This window comes from Scleropages formosus, chromosome 2 (genome assembly GCF_900964775.1).
Source record: "Scleropages formosus chromosome 2, fSclFor1.1, whole genome shotgun sequence".
Lineage (NCBI taxonomy): Eukaryota > Metazoa > Chordata > Actinopteri > Osteoglossiformes > Osteoglossidae > Scleropages > Scleropages formosus.
The window spans coordinates 15,873,182-15,893,227 of record NC_041807.1 but is presented as its reverse complement, the minus strand read 5'-3'; the positions used below and the strand labels follow the sequence as shown (position 1 = coordinate 15,893,227).

Here is a 20,046-nt window from a genome sequence, read left to right as displayed (position 1 = left end):
TTTACAGAAAAAGTGTTCAATAAATAAGGCAGTTGTTCTAGTTGTTTCTCTTGCCAATTGTACTGAAGTCTTTTTGCAGCTCAGCAAACTATACGTACTCAAGTATTAAACAACTGAGGCAAGAAACTAAAGTAATTACAATAAAATATACATCTGCTTCATATGTTTTGTTTTGCACCAGTATTACCATACTTTGAATTTCTGTTTGAAATTCAAAAATCAAGGGATTTACAGTATGCTAATCCTTTTAAAATCTACAACTGTAAATAACTATCTGTTTGGGGACTCGAAATGTCCTTTATACATGCATTGGTATTTCAGAGAGCAAAGCCACAAGTTTTTTTTTTTTTTTTGAGTAGATATGGCAGTATATCAAGTTGAGTATGAAGCACAAGGATAACCTTTATTCGGTAGGAAGAGGAAATGCCCTTTATGTAATATTGGGTAATCTCAGTGAGTTACTGTATACTGCAGAGGTTGGTCAGACTTTATTAGAATTACCCCCCCTCTCTTCCACCCCCTTAAGGTGACTCTTTCTAGAAAGACACAGAGAAGTTAAAGGGTACAGCACAATGGCCAAGATTATCATTATCACCATCATCACTGAGTCATTTGGGTAATACAAGGTGACTCCCAGGAATGCTCATGGACATGATGAATCATCTAGTGTATGGATGCAGGAAGAAGTCTACAGCCAGGAACTTTTCATCACTCTATATGCTTTACCAGCTGAGCCTTGACTTTCCTGGTTTAAAGGTACTGGGTATTTGTGGTGGGGCAGACATGCTGTATATAGGGTGGCCTCTGTATCAAAACTCAATGCTCAGAAAAAGGCTCTCACCAGGTCCTCTCTGACTGTGTCCTGTGCCTCTTCTCTCTGCTGCTCCTCTAGCATCTCCATCTTGAGCTCCTCCAAGAAGGCACTGTGCTCGTCATCCAGCCAGCCCTCATCCAACTGCAGGGGCAAAGGGGACTAGTTCTGAACTTTCTGTCCTCTAAGATGTAGTTCTCAAACAACAAACACCTTCTATAGGACACAGCTCTGTGAAATTTTACCTCATCGATTACCATCTGTAGTAACAACACAAAGAAATAGCTGACTTGTATGTCTTTAGCATTACAGCTACATATCTGCTTTCATGTAGAATAATCAACAAAAGAGGTTACATTGACCTCTGCTGATCTATGACCTTGGTTGACCTCAAAATTCAAACAACAAAGCAATGAATATGTTCAAACTTAATGAACACAGAGGTGTGTTTAATTAGTGAAAGGGAAGCTGGATTCTGTTACTGTGCTTCATTTATCTACACTCGGTAGCTCACGGCCCAGCCCGTTCTGCTTGGCCCGCGGCTTGAACTCGTTCCATATTACCATGCAATTAGTTTTTATAGTTTGCCGTCTGAAGTCAATTACACTTGTGCGACATAAAAATAAAGGATGGAGAGCGGCAAATGTGCTGGTCGTCATTGCAGTGAAATGAACATTGTGTACCATCTTTGTCACATCCCTTCCAAGATATTCAGATTGGCAAAATAAAATGCTTCCCAGTTTTCAAATGTTGCCATCTTCCATCAGTTTTGCAAGGCGTTCAAACAAGAGTGAACAATCCCTTGAGCATCTATAGGCCAGGAGGCATCTGAACAGTTCTTTCATTGGACAGCTTAAAAGCAGAGCTATTCAAACCAAACAAGATAAACAAAGATAGGATAAGTTAGGTCTGTTTGGAAGAACTGGTATCACAGCTCTGCTATTTCAAAGCTGCAGAGTGACCTGGTTTTTAGTCATATCTTTATTGATATCTTGAGCTAATAATATGGACAATGCTTTTTTGTTTTCAAACCGTCAAACTGTCACCTTGCAGTTTGTGTCCCACCTGGATCTCAGGCCTGGCAACCAGGAGTACCAGGCTCCTGCAGTCCTCATTGGAGAGAGCAGCCACAGCCTCCTCACGATTCTGCACATCACGGCCATTGATCTACAGTACACAGGAACACAAAGACATACGCCAATGAGGAAGCCGCAATTACCCACTGAGCACACCATAAATGACATATATAAGGAAGAACTGGTATGGGGATGGTGCTATGGAAGACAGTTTTGCCACTACTCTACTCCTCCAAAGACAAGTTCTAAAGTAAGTATTTGTGAATATCCTGGTGGGGGTGGGGATAAAGCAGTGAATATGCATTGATGAAGGGAGGCAGTGGACGGCGATGAGTCGTTATGTTCATAAAAGCATCCTGGCAACACATGTGGCAACACAATTAACTGGCCGTTGACAGGTGGTGTTTGTCTTTCCCTGTTAAGAGTAATGGGGCTGTCAGCAAGAGATAATAGCACTGGAGCTCGCTGGTCTGAAAGTCCAGGCACTGGAGTTGGTTGCGATGCACCGTCGCCTTGAGGCAATTAGAGCCGCTCAGGTATCGTCTGTGACCAAACGGTGCTCGCTGACGGCCCCCTGCCCTTAGTCAGCCCACACTCCTTCTACGTAGGGATTTTTTTTCTCAATAACTGTGAAATTCTTTGCCTGGCTAATTTTGTCCACCACAATCTCCTTGTCCAAAAAGTGCTCCAAGGTAATGGCATAAAAACTGTTTTCTCTGTCCAAGAGGAGGTGCCTGGCTCATACAACTGTAAAGCTAGGGGCAGGGCTGAAAATTCATTGCACCTCTAAAGGTTGTGACACTGAGCAAAAACAATTGGGTGTCTTTTGTTTAACATTTTCTGTGCATACCAACATGCTGCATGTTTTACACTTACACGAAGAGCAGAAATAAGTAATGCACAATCATGGACACTTACTGCAGTCCAACAGATTAGACCTTTTACTGCAAGAGTACACACAAGAATCCTTACAGGAATGTCTAACATATGGTGTATAACTACAACATGCAGTAGCACAAGAGTCCCTCTTCTTATTATTATACAACCAGTTGTTCATCAAATACATAACACCGCATGGCCAGGGACACTTGCAGTGATTTTTCAAGCTACCTGTACGATCCGATCCCCCTCTCGAATTCGGCCGTCCCGGGCCGCAATGCTGTTTGGACCCACCTGTGAAACAGGAATGGGAAGTGAGTTTGTAGGTCTACCTCGACATCCCCAGATGGGTTTACACCTGTAGTAGGGGTTAATGACATTGCAAGTATGGAATGTTTGACACCACCACCCAGTGGTAACACAGTAATAAGTAATCTTTCATATCCACACACACACACACACACACACACACACACACACACACACACACACACACAGTCTAAAATCGCTTGTCCCGAGGCGAAGCGGAGCCTAACCCAGCAACACAAGAAGCAAGGCTGGAGGGGGAGGGGACACACCCAGGACGGGACGCCAGTCTGTCACAAGGCACCCCAAGCAGGACTCGAACCCCAGACATGCCAGAGAGCAGGACCCAGCCAAACCCGCTGCACCACCGCGCACCCTCTTCCATATCTATTATTACATTTATCTGAAGTTTTCTTTTAGTATGAATGCAGTGAATGCCTTTTTCACTTTTTGAACTTCTACAAGTTTTACAGTGTAATCTAAGCATGACTCTAAGCATGAAATTGCTCCATGGATTGTATTAGATTTCAAAATTCACATTGTTATAAGTGGATCACTGGCTTATAGCGTGTGATTATGATCAGGAGATCATATGGAGTTCACTCAATCCAGCTTCTGATTTTTAACAAGATAATGTGCCTTAGTATTTGATTTTTTTAATAAGAAACAATCAAAAGCCTTGTCCTCACTAACTAAGTGGTAGGTGTGTTTCAGGGTCCTGACACTTCATTCTGGAATGCCCAGCATCTCTGCCTTCTGTCCTCACAGGACTCTGGGATACAGTGAAATGTGACATATTACCAGGAGGCCAGATGTCAAACAAAATCAGCCTGACGTAGACCTTAATACTTAAGCCAGTACCACCAACCGTCCGCCACAGGAGAGCCAATCCCCACTTGACAGTTTTGAGGAAACTCCAGGCATTTTCCTTCACAATGTGTGCACCAGGAGAGCTACCATAAAACAAATATAAATATTGACAGTCTAACATAAATCTGCTTGTGCTCTGTGGTGTGGAGGCAGTGCTTTCACAATATTTGTTACATTTACTTATCATAATAGACAAATTGGAACTCACTGAAAGAAGACTGCTTTCAAGAGAAAAGCCCACATAACCCAGTATTTGTGTCATTAATGTGGTGAATAGAGAGCCAGCTCTGAAAGCCCACTATTAAAATTTCTCCTTTGTTGTGCCTGGAGCACCTTGCTGGTCTGAGATGACTTCAAACAAACGTGCACGGGATTGCAGCCAACTTGGTATTGTCACCAAAGAGCAATAGGAAGCAACTCTAAGGAATCTGAGCAGTTCAAGACTGCTAAAAAAAAATGCAGATATCTATTTCTTAGTTGATACTTTGAAATCTTTGGAGATATGACAGGATTTCACTGTGACCGCACATAAAGAATATTTCTGTTTTGACGCTTCTACTTGTAACAGTTTTTACTTTCTTCTGAGTTTGCACTTCTGTCAAACTCTGTTCGTTTACTGGAAAAGACTGCTTTCAAGAAAAAAGCCCACTGTATCAGAAAGCATAACAAGACTTTATTCTGTGTCACTAATGATTAGGCCTGGAATGTGTACTACTAAGCAAGATCTGTTTTCATACTTGAAAATAGAATCTTTGTTAAGTAGTATTCTGTCCCATGCTATTTTCATAGTAAATACCAGTGTACTGCAGCGTATTCACAGATCAAGCCATCAACAATACATGATCCAAAACAAAAAACAGAGGAAAAACACAATTCCTCAAAAGCACAAATATGAAACACATACACGCATTCATAATAAGGGTAAATTAGCATTTTCTTTGATCAGCTGTCTTAAAATAGCACGGTGAGCTTTGTGGGTTTGTTTGGAGAGTCTGATGCCAATTGGAGAAGTAGTTGCTTCCGTATCGACTGATCTGATGTTACTGGTAAACTTTTCAAGTAGCTCTCCTTGGGCCAGAAGCAATGAGAACACAAAGTCTGAGCTATGGTGAGATACGGCAGTAAATCCCTAGAAGGAAACTTGTGATCTGCGTGTGTGTTTTTGAAGATGGGGGGGTTGTGTTGAGTGGGGTGCATGAGTAATGGGAAAAGGTGCCATTTTACACTCTGCAGGAGATGAGAAGGGTGTCACGCAGAACTAATTAAAAACTACAATTAAAACATACAGGGGGGTAAATCACATTACAAACTTGACTTGCTCTCCACGCATGGCTCATTCTGCATAGCTATCTACAGGAGCAAACAATTCGACGGGGTATAGAATGTTCCAAAATCTCTAATAACGTTAACCCGTTCGTGGACTAATTGCAGCCACCATCTGTTTCACAATTTAAAAAGAGTTTATTACAATGGATCAATGGGAACATGTTATTTTACTTAAATCTCCCCTGCACAATAAGAGGTGTATTCTCTGTTTGGTAAACAGATGTTCAGGGTTCAATAACCACAGTGCAAAGTATTTACATTACGTTTCGGTTCCTCAGCCAATTTTCTCCGTAGCAATCTGACAGGTACGAACTTCACCCATTGATTCAGACTGGCTTACTTTAAGGCGTACAACATCTGAGTCCCTACTGCACCGTCAACGTTTTAGTTATAATTACAGGTCCCTAGCAACTAGAGGCTCTAACTGTCTCGGGTAACGGGCAGCGCTCACCTCGCTGACATAGATGGCGACATCATCCTCTTCGTCTGTTCGGTAGCAGAGGGTCAGTCCCAACTTCTCTTGGCTACTGAGGCGGCACAGCTCCACCTCCTGTTCAGGAAGGGTGGGGTCATGGGACGGGAGGAGATCAGTGCACAGGCATTAGGAACACCAACAATGGAAGGTGAACTCCAAAAAAATCAAGACTGCAAATCCCATGTAGATCACTGTTAACCCTTTGCAGATCAAGCTGCAATTCCCAGGAAGAACATTTCTGGAACAACTTCTGGAAAACAAATGCATTAGTTAGTCTTAATTATGCAAGTTCTCACTCATGTATGCAGTAAACATGGACGCTTCACTCCCACAGTTACAAGTGGAAATAAAATATTTATCATGTGCCCCTTGGAGGACCCTGGTAGCTGTATGGGCTTCGTTTCTGCTGGAATTCAGAGATTTCCCCTGACACTTCCGCAACTTTTCAAACTGCTTAAAAGCCTACCAAACACCCATTATAATTGCCTCAGAGTTCTCCTTCATTGGCCTCAGACTGAATGGCGCTCTGTGCTTCAAGCTATAAATAATATTTCCATTCTGAGCAAATCAATATTTTAAAGACTGCTGCATTAAGAATCAGCTACTGATGGGCAAAATATTTTTGTTTACTAATCTTTGATGTCCATTTTCCAAAAGTTCATTTTTATTCAGCGCTTCCCCGTCTTTCCTCATTAAGATAACGACCGCCACTGCAAATAGCGGATTTGCCACAATTTTCCTGAACTCTGCAGGTGACCAACACTTTATTAGCAATAACATTAATATCAAATAAAACCATGGGGGGGGGCTTCATGGGGTACACGCCTTTGACTGTGGCTCCAGCCTCACCGAGCTCTAATTTGAGAGAACGGGGGCACAATAATATTCTGACAAAACAACCGCTGTGCTTTTGAAACAACATGACAGATAAGGATGAAAAGAATCAGGGAGGTGGCAAAAAACTTGTTTGCATTCCCTGTCGAAAGAACCCAGTCGAGGTGTCTGTCGTCAAGAGGAGTGGCCTAATGAAAAGCATCCTTCTTCCATGAGGCTGCTAACTAGTTTTGGCAAAGGTCTCATAATGGTACATGGAATTATATGGCTATAAAGATGTTTTCTGAAAGATACTAGTACAGGCAGTAGGTGGTGTAGTGTTTAGACTGGGTGCCTTTAAACTCAGAGGTTGCAGGTTCGAATTGCACCTTCAAACAAGGTATTTACCCTAAATTGCTTCAGTTAAAATGACCCAACTATAGAAATGGGTGAATAATTGCTAGAACCTTAACGCTCCAAGTTGCCTTGGCGAAAAGCATGTAAATGCAGTGGGTGACAACACTTTTAAAAATTAAAAGCAGGACCACACATTCAAAAAAAGAGTAGCCTTAAAAAGGACAAATTAAGCTGCCATAGAGACAAACTTGAAGTTCCCACAATGCTTGCTGCAGTGCAGCCTGACCTGCTGCGAAAGGTCGGCCAGTACTATCCTTGAATGGCAAACTGATTCCAGCGTCTCCTAAGAAAAGGAGATAAAATGCCATGCTGTGTGAGAATCTTCACGCTTCTCGTTACATTCAATCTGATGTGAGCTCAGATCTCCAGCGTAATGTCTCAGGAGTGGTATCGCATGTGAAAAATTGAAGAGGCAAGAGCGCTCTGAGAAGGACACAGAAAGCATTGGTAAATTATGCTCATGGACTGTACTCCTGTCAAGCGTAAAGTGCTTGTGAAACAGGCAGTAGAAACAGTGGCAGTGTTGTACTGGGGTGATTTTGAACAGCAGTTCCACATGACACTAGAACAATATGGAAACCAACCCTTATATATAAATTTTCATGGGTCAGGAGGATGAATCGTGTAATAGTCAAATGTTTTGACCAGTACGACTGCAATGGGGAAAGAAATGCTATCACTCCTCAGTTGCCAGAAGTATACAGATTGGCTAAAGGTCTTTATAAAATACAGTAAAAACCTAGACTGTCTACAATGAAAATGGGCAAGACAAATTGCTTAAGAACCCTGTCACCTTCCTGTTCAGAGGAATAATTAATCAATAGCTGCACACTGTGCAAAGAGACATGTGGGTGAACGCATTAATAAATAAAATGGATAGCAGCCACGCACACTTGCAGGACAAGCTCCGGACTCCTGAAACAGGAAAAGAGGAGTTTCATTTTCCTGTAGAAGTCCGGCAACTACTGACAACTGGGTTGGGAAAGCATAAAGGGGCTGTCTCCACATCCATCAGGCTCATGCTATAGATTCTCCCAGTTCTTCCTGTTCTCTGACAGGCCACCCACACCACAGACAGGAGGACACTAAATTAGTGACCATGATTGTGTGATTAGAGGAGACTACCGCCTTCCACCAGCATACGGTGTATACAGTTAAAATAATTGGCCCTTTGATTACAAGGAAGTTCAGCAGCAGTTTAGGTGCCCCAGGATAAGCGGAAGGACGGGGGGTTACAGAGGAACATCTCTGCTCACTGAGAATCCGACACACTCCTGAGAATATCAAGGTGAGAACACTCACAGAAAACAGTGCTGAAAACACATTTATTATTTTTACCTGCAGTGGACCTGATGTCCCTGTTAGTACCTCAAGTTTTCTTGCCCTTCAGTTGACATAGGAAGACATTTCAGCATCATCATTCCTTTCTATATCTGAATAGTGCTGGAGAAATGTCCCTAGATGAGCCAAACCAGGCCAGAAAACACCCGCAAATTGGCTAGGTTACAACCAGGGGCAGTCAAGATCAAGGTCACTGTGGATCACTGGGAATAATAAACCATCTGATATATTACCCAATCCTAACTTTGAATTAAGATTTATTTACAAATGTTTAGATTTCCTTCTTATCAGCTATTCAGATTTGTTTTACCCTCTTCTGATGATAGAAATGCTTACAGCTGGTCCTTGACTTGCAATGCGGTTACGTTCCGCGAAACCCATCATAAATCGAGAATGCATTTAGTACACCTAATACACACCTCTTGTCATTGCAAACAAAGCGAAGGCGAGGCATTATTGCTGACCCCAAATGCGGGTGTGTTTTCCCGAAGACAGGACAAAAGGAGCAGGCAAACACCATTGTCGGCGACAGGCGTGGGTCGAGCAGTTCGCGGACGGGATTCAGTAGGATGAGACAAGAGACGTAGCGAAAAAGCAAGCAAAGGTCTGTAGTGAGAAGGTAGGAAGAGGGGCGAAGAAAAACACTGGTTACAGAGACGCGCTGGATATGCGGTTGCTCAAAATGAGGTTCTGCGAACAGGTGTGGCAGCACGGTTCCTTAATACCCGGCCTCTCTGATCGGTGGCAGGTGCAGGCATAGGCATCATGCGCGTGACCGTGGGCGTGACACCTCTGCGTGACAGACTGGGAGATGCAGATCGCTGCTGCTATCCAGAATCGCAAGAGTGTTTTGCACCGCATACTGCTTGCCCCGGGGGGAAAAAAAAAAAAAAAAAAAATCAAAATTCGAAGTATGGTTTCTACTGAATGTCTATCGCCAGCTCACCATCGTAAAGTAGAAAAAATCGTAAGTCGAACCATCGTAAATCAGGGACCACTTGTACTATGCCAAAGCCACTTAGTTAAATTTGAGGGTGTCTTCGTTGTTCAATAAATGTGTCACTGCACAAATTTTAAGCTGCATTATGCAAGGCGATGAAAAGCATTGAGTTTAAGTTGGGGATGTGGAATTTCAAAGCCAATAGATGCTACTAAAACCCAGGGACCTGTCTGTCGGTTTTGAGGGTTTTACCTCCATATTAAGTAATGGTCCTTTTGCTACTGTGACCATAAGTATTATTATTATTACTACAGACAAGCCTCTACTTACTGTATGTAAATTTGACTTGCGTATATCCGGACTTGGGTAAAAAATTCCAGTCATACACATTTACGGATAGCGCAAAATAAGACAGCCGAAATACAATAAGTGCAAACTGACGCAGACAAACAAGGCAGGAAGCTGCATCTTTCCAGTTCTTGCGTTTTGAGCCGTGAACGCATCTCCTCTCTTTAGTGTAGTGCTTTTTTCGCGTATTTTCTACCCTTTTCATTATTTACAATCCTTGGTGGTAAACGTGCGCTTGAAGAAAAATGAGAATCGTCTCGTAAGCATACAGCAATCGATTTTGAGATGAAGTTAAACATAAGGAAGTATGAAGGTGGACAAAAATTATCGTCTATTGCACAGGAACAAGGTTTAGCCGTATCCACTGTTAATGCGATAGTGAAGGATGCTGCACGCATAAAGGAGCACGTAAAAGGAACAGCTAGCATGAAAAGAACAATAATAACGAAGAAACGTCAAGATGCAATAACTGAGATGGAAAATTTATAAATTACACAACAGCAGTACCCTCGTGTGCCAGCGTACTACTAGATATAACGTAAGCACGCATAGTACAATACGCATACTGTATGCAGTAGTCAGTTTTTTTCTTTAAATTAAATTATGCTTTTTTTAGAAATGTAGAAATTTAATTCATTGACTAGGCCTGTTTTATTACAGTATTTAATATATCTGACATTTGCTAGAGAATTATATTGTGTAATTTTTTTTTTATACCTGTGTTTGCAACAAATGCAAGGGAAATGAGAAGGCTTGGATCTGTAACAGAAGGGGAGGGGAAATACGTAAATTTTGACTTACGTAAGGGGTTGAAGAACGGTCTATATGCGTAAGTCGAGGGGTGTCTGCATTATTATCCCTTTTTTGTTGACTTGAGGTAGCTCATTAATTGATACCCCTAACCCAAGACGGACACAGAATTTATTCAGATGTGGCATTGAGATATATTGACTAATAAGCAGTCTGGTGTTTTTGATATTATTTTAAAGAATAATGCTGCCACTTTGACAGCTGTAGTATTTAAATGAATTATAGATACATGATCGGGGGTGCAGTGGCGCAGTGGGTTGAGCCACAGTCCTCCTCTCCGGTGGGTCTGGGGTTCGAGTCCCGCTTGGGGTGCCTTGCGATGGACTGGCGTCCCGTCCTGGGTGTGTCCCCTCCCCCTCCGGTCTTACGCCCTGTGTTACCGGGTAGGCTCCGGTTCCGCGTGACCCCATATGGGATAAGCGGTTCGGAAAATGTGTGTGTGTGTGTGTGTGTGTGTGTGTGTGTGTGTGGCATTCAGTTTTAAGCAGTATTCTTGGAAGACATTCTGTGTCAGAAGCAGGGGTTGGTTAGTACAAGAGGGAAAAAAAAAAGACCTTTCAAGCATGAAATCAAACGCAGGACAATTGAAAGCACACAATGTGTAATAGGACTGGTTAATAAAAACGAGGCCCGAGGAACAGACTATGTTTGATATTTGCACAGAGTTAACAAAGTATGGCGGCACACACAAATGTACAAATCACTTCAGAGTTAAAGGAGTAGCTCGAGCTCACAAGGAGGATTGTTTCATGAAAAGTAAATGACATGAAGGGAAATGTAATTGCCAGGCGTCTTGAAGGCTGTCTCAGTCTGTCTACTTTTCAATAGCTTAGAAGGGGGGGAAAAAAAAAAAAAAAAAAAAGATGAAGGAATAGAAGGCTTAGGCAAAGACACCCTTCTCATCGCCAGAAATGGATATTTGCTACAGCCTTAATAACCGTGACCAGCGATGGCTCCAGCGAAGTCATACGGTTGGGGACAGTGGTCATACTGGGTGATGTTCACCTCAGCCTTGCAAAGAAAGCTTATGTCCTCGCTCATACAAACTGTTTGTGCAGTCCACTGTGAAGGACTCATCGATCGGTGGCATGCTTTAACAGCCATTGTATCCATACTAATTATTTTCCTTCACTTCATCAAGGCCATAAATGGAAATGGATTAGCACAGTCTGGAGAAAACACTCTACATTTAAAGACAGCAAAAATGGCAAACACATTTCTCTAGCAACTGTATGCAAGCAATCCCCACAAAGAGGAAATTGAGGTCCTGCACATGAACTGTCAGCTGTCACTCGCTGACCTGCACGCACTACTCTGTTCTGCCCTGTCATGCATGAACTGTAACGCTGACTGACAAAGGGCACAAGAAGCCTCTAGAAAGGGGTGTTACGAGCGCTTAGAGAAAGAGACAGGAGGCACAACAGGGTCTTACCTCGTACTCAAATTCGTCCGTCCTCTCCCCGTGGGCCGCCATGCTGGAGAGGTATTCTGAGCCATCGCAGAGCTCGTGCTCCATCGTGTGGAGGGAGTGACTGCTGCCATGGGTGAGGAGGGAGCGGACACATTTCAAAATAAATACTGTTTTTAATTACCTGATGTTTTATCCAAAGAAACTTATTACAACTCCTGGATATTGTTTCACACTCAGGTTTGTGGTCACACAACCACTGTGTCACTTTCTGGCCCAGGAACAAGATCTTCCAACTCCGCTTTGACGTTCCCCATAGAAGAAACAGATCGCCGTAATGCCCTTTTTCAAACACCGCTCGTGTGAGAACAGCCTTTGCGCTAATTAATTACACAAGGGCCATGCATACACAATGCCACATTGTTGTTTAATCATATCTTGCTTTTATAAATTTAATAACCAGCAGGGAATTCTCTTACATGTAGCTAACAAAGTGGAATTCTCTTCATATCACATGGAGGTTTTGATCTCAGAAGAACTGTTCTCAAGAGGATTTCTGGAGGAAAATTTCTGCACAAAACTCTCAACATCAAAGAAAATATTAAACACTTCCACAGAAAGAAGCAGAGAAGTATAAAAACAACCTGTAACCTGTAGCATAAGTGGTGGACGCATTGGTAATTATGTTAGAAACAAAATGAACAGTCATTACCTCTTGTTTTTAATTAACAGTAAATACTCCTCAGTCAACTAATAAATATGTTTAATCATTTGCTATATATGGCTTTTAGTTTAAAGCAGGCTATTAGGATGATAAAGCTAGCACAATAAATGTCACAGTGTTTTATTTTTTGCATTATCGCCTAGTATCTAGTGTCATAACTTTCTTCGGGCTACATGAGAGTAGGAAAACAAATACAAAATTTTATGGTCTTTGCTAAAATGAAAAAGGATAATACAAGAGACTGTACATCGTGTCAATAAAATCTGCCATATCTTGGACTTCTCCATCCTGTTACAGATGAAAGGTCAAATAATTGGTTTTGTGAAACATGGGATATACCAAAAGGCTGAGTGAAAATGTTGCATCTCAGCATATTGCTTGTCTGTCTGCCTGTCTTTTCATAATCATCATGTAAGCTTCTTTTAGACCAAAGTAGGAGTTATTCCTGTTAGAGTTTTGCACTAAATTTAGTTTTAAAGAGATTTTAAAGACTCCTGGGGTTTTCCATTGGGATATCTCACCACCATTAGTCATCTGAGGGCGGTTAAGAGTTGATACAGGATGAACAAGCTGTTTCATTTTGATCTTAAAACACTAACTCATAATTCAGTCTAATAAAACCCTTCAATTATACCATAAGTGCAACTCTATTATGAACCTTTTAAACTAATGACTGTTCACCAAATGTAGTGTGGCTTTTGTGGCCCAGTTTATATAGTAGTATTCACTGTGACGGCTGTCATTTCAAAGCAGCAAGGTGCTGAAGAAGTGCTACAGCTTTCGCAGAGGAGGACACACCTGTCTGAGAGCAGGAAAGGACAGATGTCAGGCACCGGTGGGGTGGTGGGTCGCAACTTGGCCAGGGCCATAATGTGCTCAAACGTGATGTCTGTCTGCGTGCACACGTCCACCACGTGTACGTCCTGAGAGTTCCCGCTGCCCCTGGAGACAGGTGTCCGCCGCAGCACCTGAACCACAATGGGCTCCTTGGAGCTGCGGAAAGCCTCGGCCGTCTCCTCATGGCTGGCTTTGGAAAGGTCCTTCCCGTTCACCTAGAAGACAGAAAAATGTGTCATTTACTTCAAGAAGACGCATCTTTAAACAGTTAAGAGGAACCAGAGAATTTTTATGCGTCTACGAGCGTTTCTTCAAGGCGGATTCATTCTTCACATGGCTTCTTTATTTTCAAAACCTTTTAAGAGCATCTTTGTCAGCAGAATGTCAGGATCACTGACATCTGAAGACTGCTGGTCTGAGTCATCAAGCTCCTCTGATGCAACGCACAGACATCCTGAGCTCAGTTACAGTGCCCCATTATGATACGGCTGACTCATACACCCAAAGTAAGTCAGTTTTCATCGCATCTTCTAGCAGAAAGACGGCTGGGAAAAAAAGGAGCCAGCTGTTTACAGTAGCGCAGCTGCAAAGCGTCAACCGTTCTCATCCTCCTAGGCTGACTGATTATTTAAATGACGCAGTGTATGAGGCCTGACAAAACAATGACAAACTGATTGCTATAACAGCTAGCATGCCAGCTGACCATCTTGACTGCTTCTCCGAGTGTTACAAACCACCGGAGCATCTGTATTAGCCATTGTGCGCTAGCAACCAATTGGGAACAGGCTGCGCTGAAGGGAATACACACGTGGCAGCTGGGAAATAAGACAGTCCCCACTCCACTTGATTCTGTAATGAGATAAGAAAAGGAAAAATACACACGGAATGAGCAGTGCCTTAATGCCCAAAACAAACTATGACCCCAGAAAACTGAATATTTTCAGGCTCTGGGACAAATGCAGCATTTTGTGTATAAAATACCGGGATGAGAACAGCCAGGGCGATATTGGATTCAAATTTTCAAGATCGGTTAACTATTTTCAGCATGTTTCAATACTGATAAAAGCTTCCAGCTCTGTGGCTTCAAGAATAATCTGTAGATTTACAAGTAATTATTCCTCAACGCCTGTGGGAAACATTCTTTGTTGACTGCGGATGAAAGCACACCTACTGATGTTTCACTTGCAAAGAAACATAATTAAAGACCTATAAGACTTCAAAACATATAAGGAACTGTGTCCCTCCCGATTGTGCTGTCGGAAAATATCGAATAGCCATCATCAGACTTGGCCAAGCTGACAGCGAGGTCATCCGAATGCACACAGGGATTGTTTAGGGGGAACGATCCCAACAATAAATAACCACTAATTCTTTATCCTCAGGTACTTCCTCTGGGTATGGAGGTGACCTTTGTCCAAGGTGATGCTGCATTAATCACCAGTGGAAGGTGAAGTGGGCAGAAGACCAGCAGTGGGTCTGCCATCAATGCCGTGCAGATAAAGACCTAGAGCAGCTGAAACAAAAGCAGATGAATACAGAGAAGAGAAGATGTCAAAGTGCTTTAAGCAGACATGCTTCTCCTACACTCAGTGCCATAGTCTGGCCTGGTACATTTCCAAAATCAAACAGCAGATCCCTCTACTTCTGTTGCCAGAGGAACCAGTCCATGAGGCAAAGGACCTGGACCAGATGGATGAAGCCGCCAATTGCTAATGACATTTGTGATGAAATTTCCAGTATGCCCCGCAGGTGACTGACCGCAGTAAGCTCCGCTCTCGTCCGAAAGCTCCACTGAACTGAAACGGGCCACACACTACAGTGAACTGTCCACCAGTACAGACCACTGCCAAATGGAATGAATAATTTATGAGTAACATATAAATTATAAGTAACACATGGTTTACTGAGTGTTGGTGGATTACACTGTGCCCCGTGGTCACTGATAGATCCATGTGACAATCACATTAATGCCAATCTGACTGCTCCTCCACCCTCCCACTCTTTTCTGATACACGGAAGAACAAGCAGCTCAGACCACATGGCTACCCAACATCTGATGGACACCAAAATGGGTCAGAACAATGATAAATTTACCTTATTCAATACCTGGTTTGTTACAATCCAAGAATCATACATGCCAACATTTACTGGAATCTCCAGCTGTCTGTGATTACATTACATGACTTCCTTTTCATCTGCAGCATAACAACAAAACCTCACATCTACTGTGTACACACAGATGAGCTGTTTTAACACTGACGTGTGAACAAAAGCTGTTCTTAACAGAGTGTTATGTGTTCATAATTGCAACCATAAACAGTCAACACAAACATATCGATCTGAGCCAGTCTATCTGTTGCTGAAAATCTGTCACCCTTGTGTTGTGTTTGTGCTGCATATTAGCCAGAGGAGCACCACTACTCTCTGGATGGAGGGTTGCTCTCTTGTCCATCTGCTTGCGTGCTTCAGAAGCAAGGGCAAGGATGGAGGACAAGGGGCTCACGATGATGCTAGTGTTCAAAACCTCTGTCTTTATTACTGCTAAAACACGCGTCCTCATTTCGAGAAATGGGCGATCCATCTTCCCAATGTTCTGTCCCAGCCCCTGACTGGAGTCCAACAGCTACAGCGGATGGGGTGAGGTCTGTCCCACTCAGCTTTTGAACTCAGCTCTACCCAGATACATACTGAGGCTGTAAATGCATACAGATCCCTACAAAGAGCTGATGTAACACAAGCACAGTGCAGGTAACATCTGCGTGAAAAAACACTGCTGTTTGTGTTTGTATCTGTGCCCCCCCCCCCACCACAGTCGTCAACACAGCACAGCCAGGACACAAGGTAGGAAGTGTTTTAACTGCCTGTGCCACAGAGATGTCACTATTACGACATATTGATCTGGTGTGCTCCCATCAATGCCTTAATAGACTCAAAAGTCCACACTGACTGTATCAAACTGAAGGCCTGTCCCTTTCAAATGTGGTTTCCCTTGATGCAGATGGATAAAGTTGGCCAGATTCTCCTCTGTGCCGCACATGCGCGCGCACACACACACACACACACACGCACACACACATCATGCAGCCACCAGATGATTTACAATGGCCACAAGGTGATTTATGTCCCTCCCTAAGCAGAAACAACCACAGCGCAATCAACTCTGGGCAATAGAGTATAATACATCATTAACTTCTTTATGGCATCAAATTAACCACATACATAGTTTTACAGCTTCTGAATGCTGATGCATGTCTTAATTAAATGTTTTTATTTGTAATTTTACAGGGCACGTACCTTGTGTTTTACCTACCTCAGCTGACAAAATCCTATTGGCTGGGTGGACTGTGGTGGGAAATTTGACATCAAAACATAAATCCACAAATTAAAAAGAAAAACAACCAATCGATCTAGAGACAACAGAAACGTTTCATATATATTCCTTGGTAATGTACCTGAATTAAAGAATGCCGCTGCTACGCTGAGGGAGCCCGTTGATCCATCCACCCGTTAACAATAACCATGAATCTAAGGTGGGGCTGCTGTGATCCACCAAGGTATACGCTGAGCTGAACACCAGTTCATCGCAGGGCAATCAAACAAGATCATTCAATCATTCATTTACTCACTCACTCACACTGACCCACAGGCACACACAATGGGTAATTTAGTTACCAGTTAAGTGAAACATGCTTTTGGATTGTGGGACAAAACCAGAGCACCTAAAGGAAACCCATACAAAGAATGGATGAACTTGCAAACTCTACAGAGATTGATCCTGATTTGAACCAAGGTTAAAAATCCACAGCCCAGGTAAAAGGAATACCTGCAGTGCTGAAGGCAGGTAGAAAGACGATGCAGTGGGCTTTAGAGGCAAGCTGGGACAGCCTCAGCAAGTAGGTCATCCAGCCTCAGGTGTGTTCCATTTGGAGGAAGAGGCTGCACTGCCAGCCTCCTCCTCCAACCTAAATAAACAGGTGAGCAGTGTGTGAGGCAAGAGCCCAGTGCTGCTATGGGGGGGGTCTGGTGAGAACTGGGACAATGCCAGGATACAGCAGCTGGGGCACAGACAGGATCACGTGGCGCAACTTAATCACATGATGAGCTACAAGAACACACACTTATTTTATAAAAGATATATTACATTCATATTATAAAAGACGTTTATTAAAGACAAGTGGGATGCTCGCAAGGTGCTATGAGCAGCATACAAGAGACTATGGACATTTGTAGGAGGTTAAGCATTTTATTTCTGCCTGATATTGTTTCCAGGGGTGCGGGGTGGTCTCATACTTTTTTCCCCAATTTTTGTTTAAAAACTCCATGACTATAGATATATGTTAACATTTATTCATTTAGCAGACGCTTTACTCCAAAGCGACGTACATCTCAGAGAACAATAACAAAAGTGCATTATATCAAGAGATGGAGATTTGGATGCAGACACCTGATTCTTAAGTACAGTCCACTTGTCACTTACCACCACCACCACATGCACCAGTAAACATTACAGCAGTAGGTGCATACAGGCTTTTCAATAATTAAGCAATTGTTATGAAAAATTATTATACATTATTAAATTACATACAGCCTATTTCTGAAAATGGAGTCGAGTTCGAACGTACTGCATTCCCTTTTTCCCACTGGTTCTGTCTCCAGGGGCTTATTTCATGGGGTAACACTGGACAGACTTCAAAGAAGGAAAATATATACTGGCTGTATTAAGAATGTTAATAATGAACAAAACCCATGTCAAGGTTCACATGAAGTATTTAATGTCTCAATTTCATACCAGGCACTACAGGCTTCATTCAAATATTGTGCTTTCAGTATTTGCTCGATGTCCCCATGAACTAGAAACCGTTAAAAGCAGTGAATTACTGGGGCAGGTAATTTGTTCTTCTCAGATCAGGGCCAATTAAACCAAATGTTCTTGACATTTCTTTGCATCCTGTAGTCATATAGCTATATACATTTGGAGACCACATTTTCAAAGCATTTTAAATCAAAGCCACTCAAAATGGGAAATTTACCCAGGGTGCCAGGAGCCAGCTGATAAACATCACCGCTCCCAGCATACGTGTGAGAACACATTTAATGTCACATTTTGTTCACTTGGCTGCAGTTAATGTATGCTGGTAAAACATGAAGATGTAGATCTGCCCATGATAAGATCTCGTATACCATTTACTCAGCAGTTTTGATCCACATACAAGGTAAGAAGGTTTCTTTCACCCAAATAACACTAAGCCTTATACAAAATTTGCATAAAAAGACCAGCCAATTTATTCAGCAAAGTCCGTTGGGTTAGACTTACTCAGTATCGAGAACATGACTTCATTTCTGCAGTCAAGTGCTTTAAAAGACGCCTTTTAGAGAAAGCAACAGTATCACGTTGTCACCTGCAGCAATGGAATACGGTTAAGGTCTCTTTTATCTGAAAGGACCCAAAAGTGGATGGAAAAGAGAGCCAAGCAGAGATGTGACACGGTGCGAGGTTTGAGAAACCTATTCTGTCGTACACCACGGCAAATTCACCTCAAACCTCACTCTCTGTACCTGTATCCTAATGGCTTCGTTTCAATAAACCTCAGGCTTCTTGAAAAATCAAGGCCAATATTTTGGTGAAGAAGCAACGAGTACATGAATCATAAGACGAAGTCCGCTCTGCTGTCTGAAGTGCTCCTGGAGCTTACAGGTCGGATGCAATGACATGGCACTGTTGTGAAAATATCAGGCCACCGGGGAAATTTGACAATCCCCACATCTCCACAGCCCACTAACAGCCAGCCTTTAACCCCATAAAACATAAAACACACTCTGTACATGGCCTCAGGCCATTTTTCACATTAAGATATCGACTCCTGTCAAGGTTCATATATGGGGACATAAAACAAACTTGACTCTTTCTCATTTTGTTTCAACATTCAGGTTAATATTGAATTTTATGCACAGCATGTTGTCATTTTAACTGCTATCCCTCATTTCAATGTGTCTCTGAGAAGTGTTAATTTTCGAAGATGGGTTAAAAGGTTTTTTTAGAGCCATTCCCCTCCGATTTAGTTGTGTCCAGTTGTATGCAGTACTTGGCTGTGTGATTGTCACCCTCGCCACATGTGAGCTCCAGCAATGAAGGAGCCAGCTATCTCTACCCCATACTCAAACCCTCATCGAAGGCAATCAGCAATTTATGGCCATCAAATGGCTTCGTGAATAACTGGGTCTTTATTAGTTCCTCCACATCATCTCCAAACTGCCTCCATGGAGAAGCTTTATCGAATCAGATGAAGAAACTTGCCCTGCTTAGGGGTAGCGCTGACCTTCTGATTCCACACTCTAATCCATGCCGGGGTTGATGTTACATTAGAATCCATACGAGGGGACGATCCCACAATGGAACCCTTGCATGGGGATGATTCCACAGGGGGAAACCATGGAGGCAGATTAGCAGCACTACCAAGGTGCTTAAAAAGGAGTCACATTGACTAAATATAATAAATAATAACACTATTTGATTTGAGCACAGTAACACATTAAATCAAATGTTTAAAAAAAAAAAAAAAAAAAAAAAAAAAAAAAAAAAAAAAAAAATCACACAGCAGACATATTATGGATGAATGATATGCCATCCCAGGAGTACCTGACAGAGCATATGACTAAGAGATGAA

General features: G+C 42.5%; 1 protein-coding gene across 1 annotated transcript in view; it reads right to left on the bottom strand.

Moving 5' to 3' along the window:
- The window catches only part of LOC108931400 (PDZ domain-containing RING finger protein 4), an 81,570-nt gene that overhangs the window by 1,758 nt on the left and 59,766 nt on the right, over window positions 1–20,046 (bottom strand). Inside the window, exons 2-7 of the mRNA XM_029259667.1 lie at window positions 13,343–13,596; window positions 11,845–11,947; window positions 5,720–5,818; window positions 2,998–3,060; window positions 1,877–1,978; window positions 842–955 (exon numbers count right to left, since the gene is read on the bottom strand). Coding sequence (XP_029115500.1) covers window positions 842–955; window positions 1,877–1,978; window positions 2,998–3,060; window positions 5,720–5,818; window positions 11,845–11,947; window positions 13,343–13,596 — 735 coding nt within the window. The remainder of the gene's footprint in view (window positions 1–841; window positions 956–1,876; window positions 1,979–2,997; window positions 3,061–5,719; window positions 5,819–11,844; window positions 11,948–13,342; window positions 13,597–20,046) is intronic.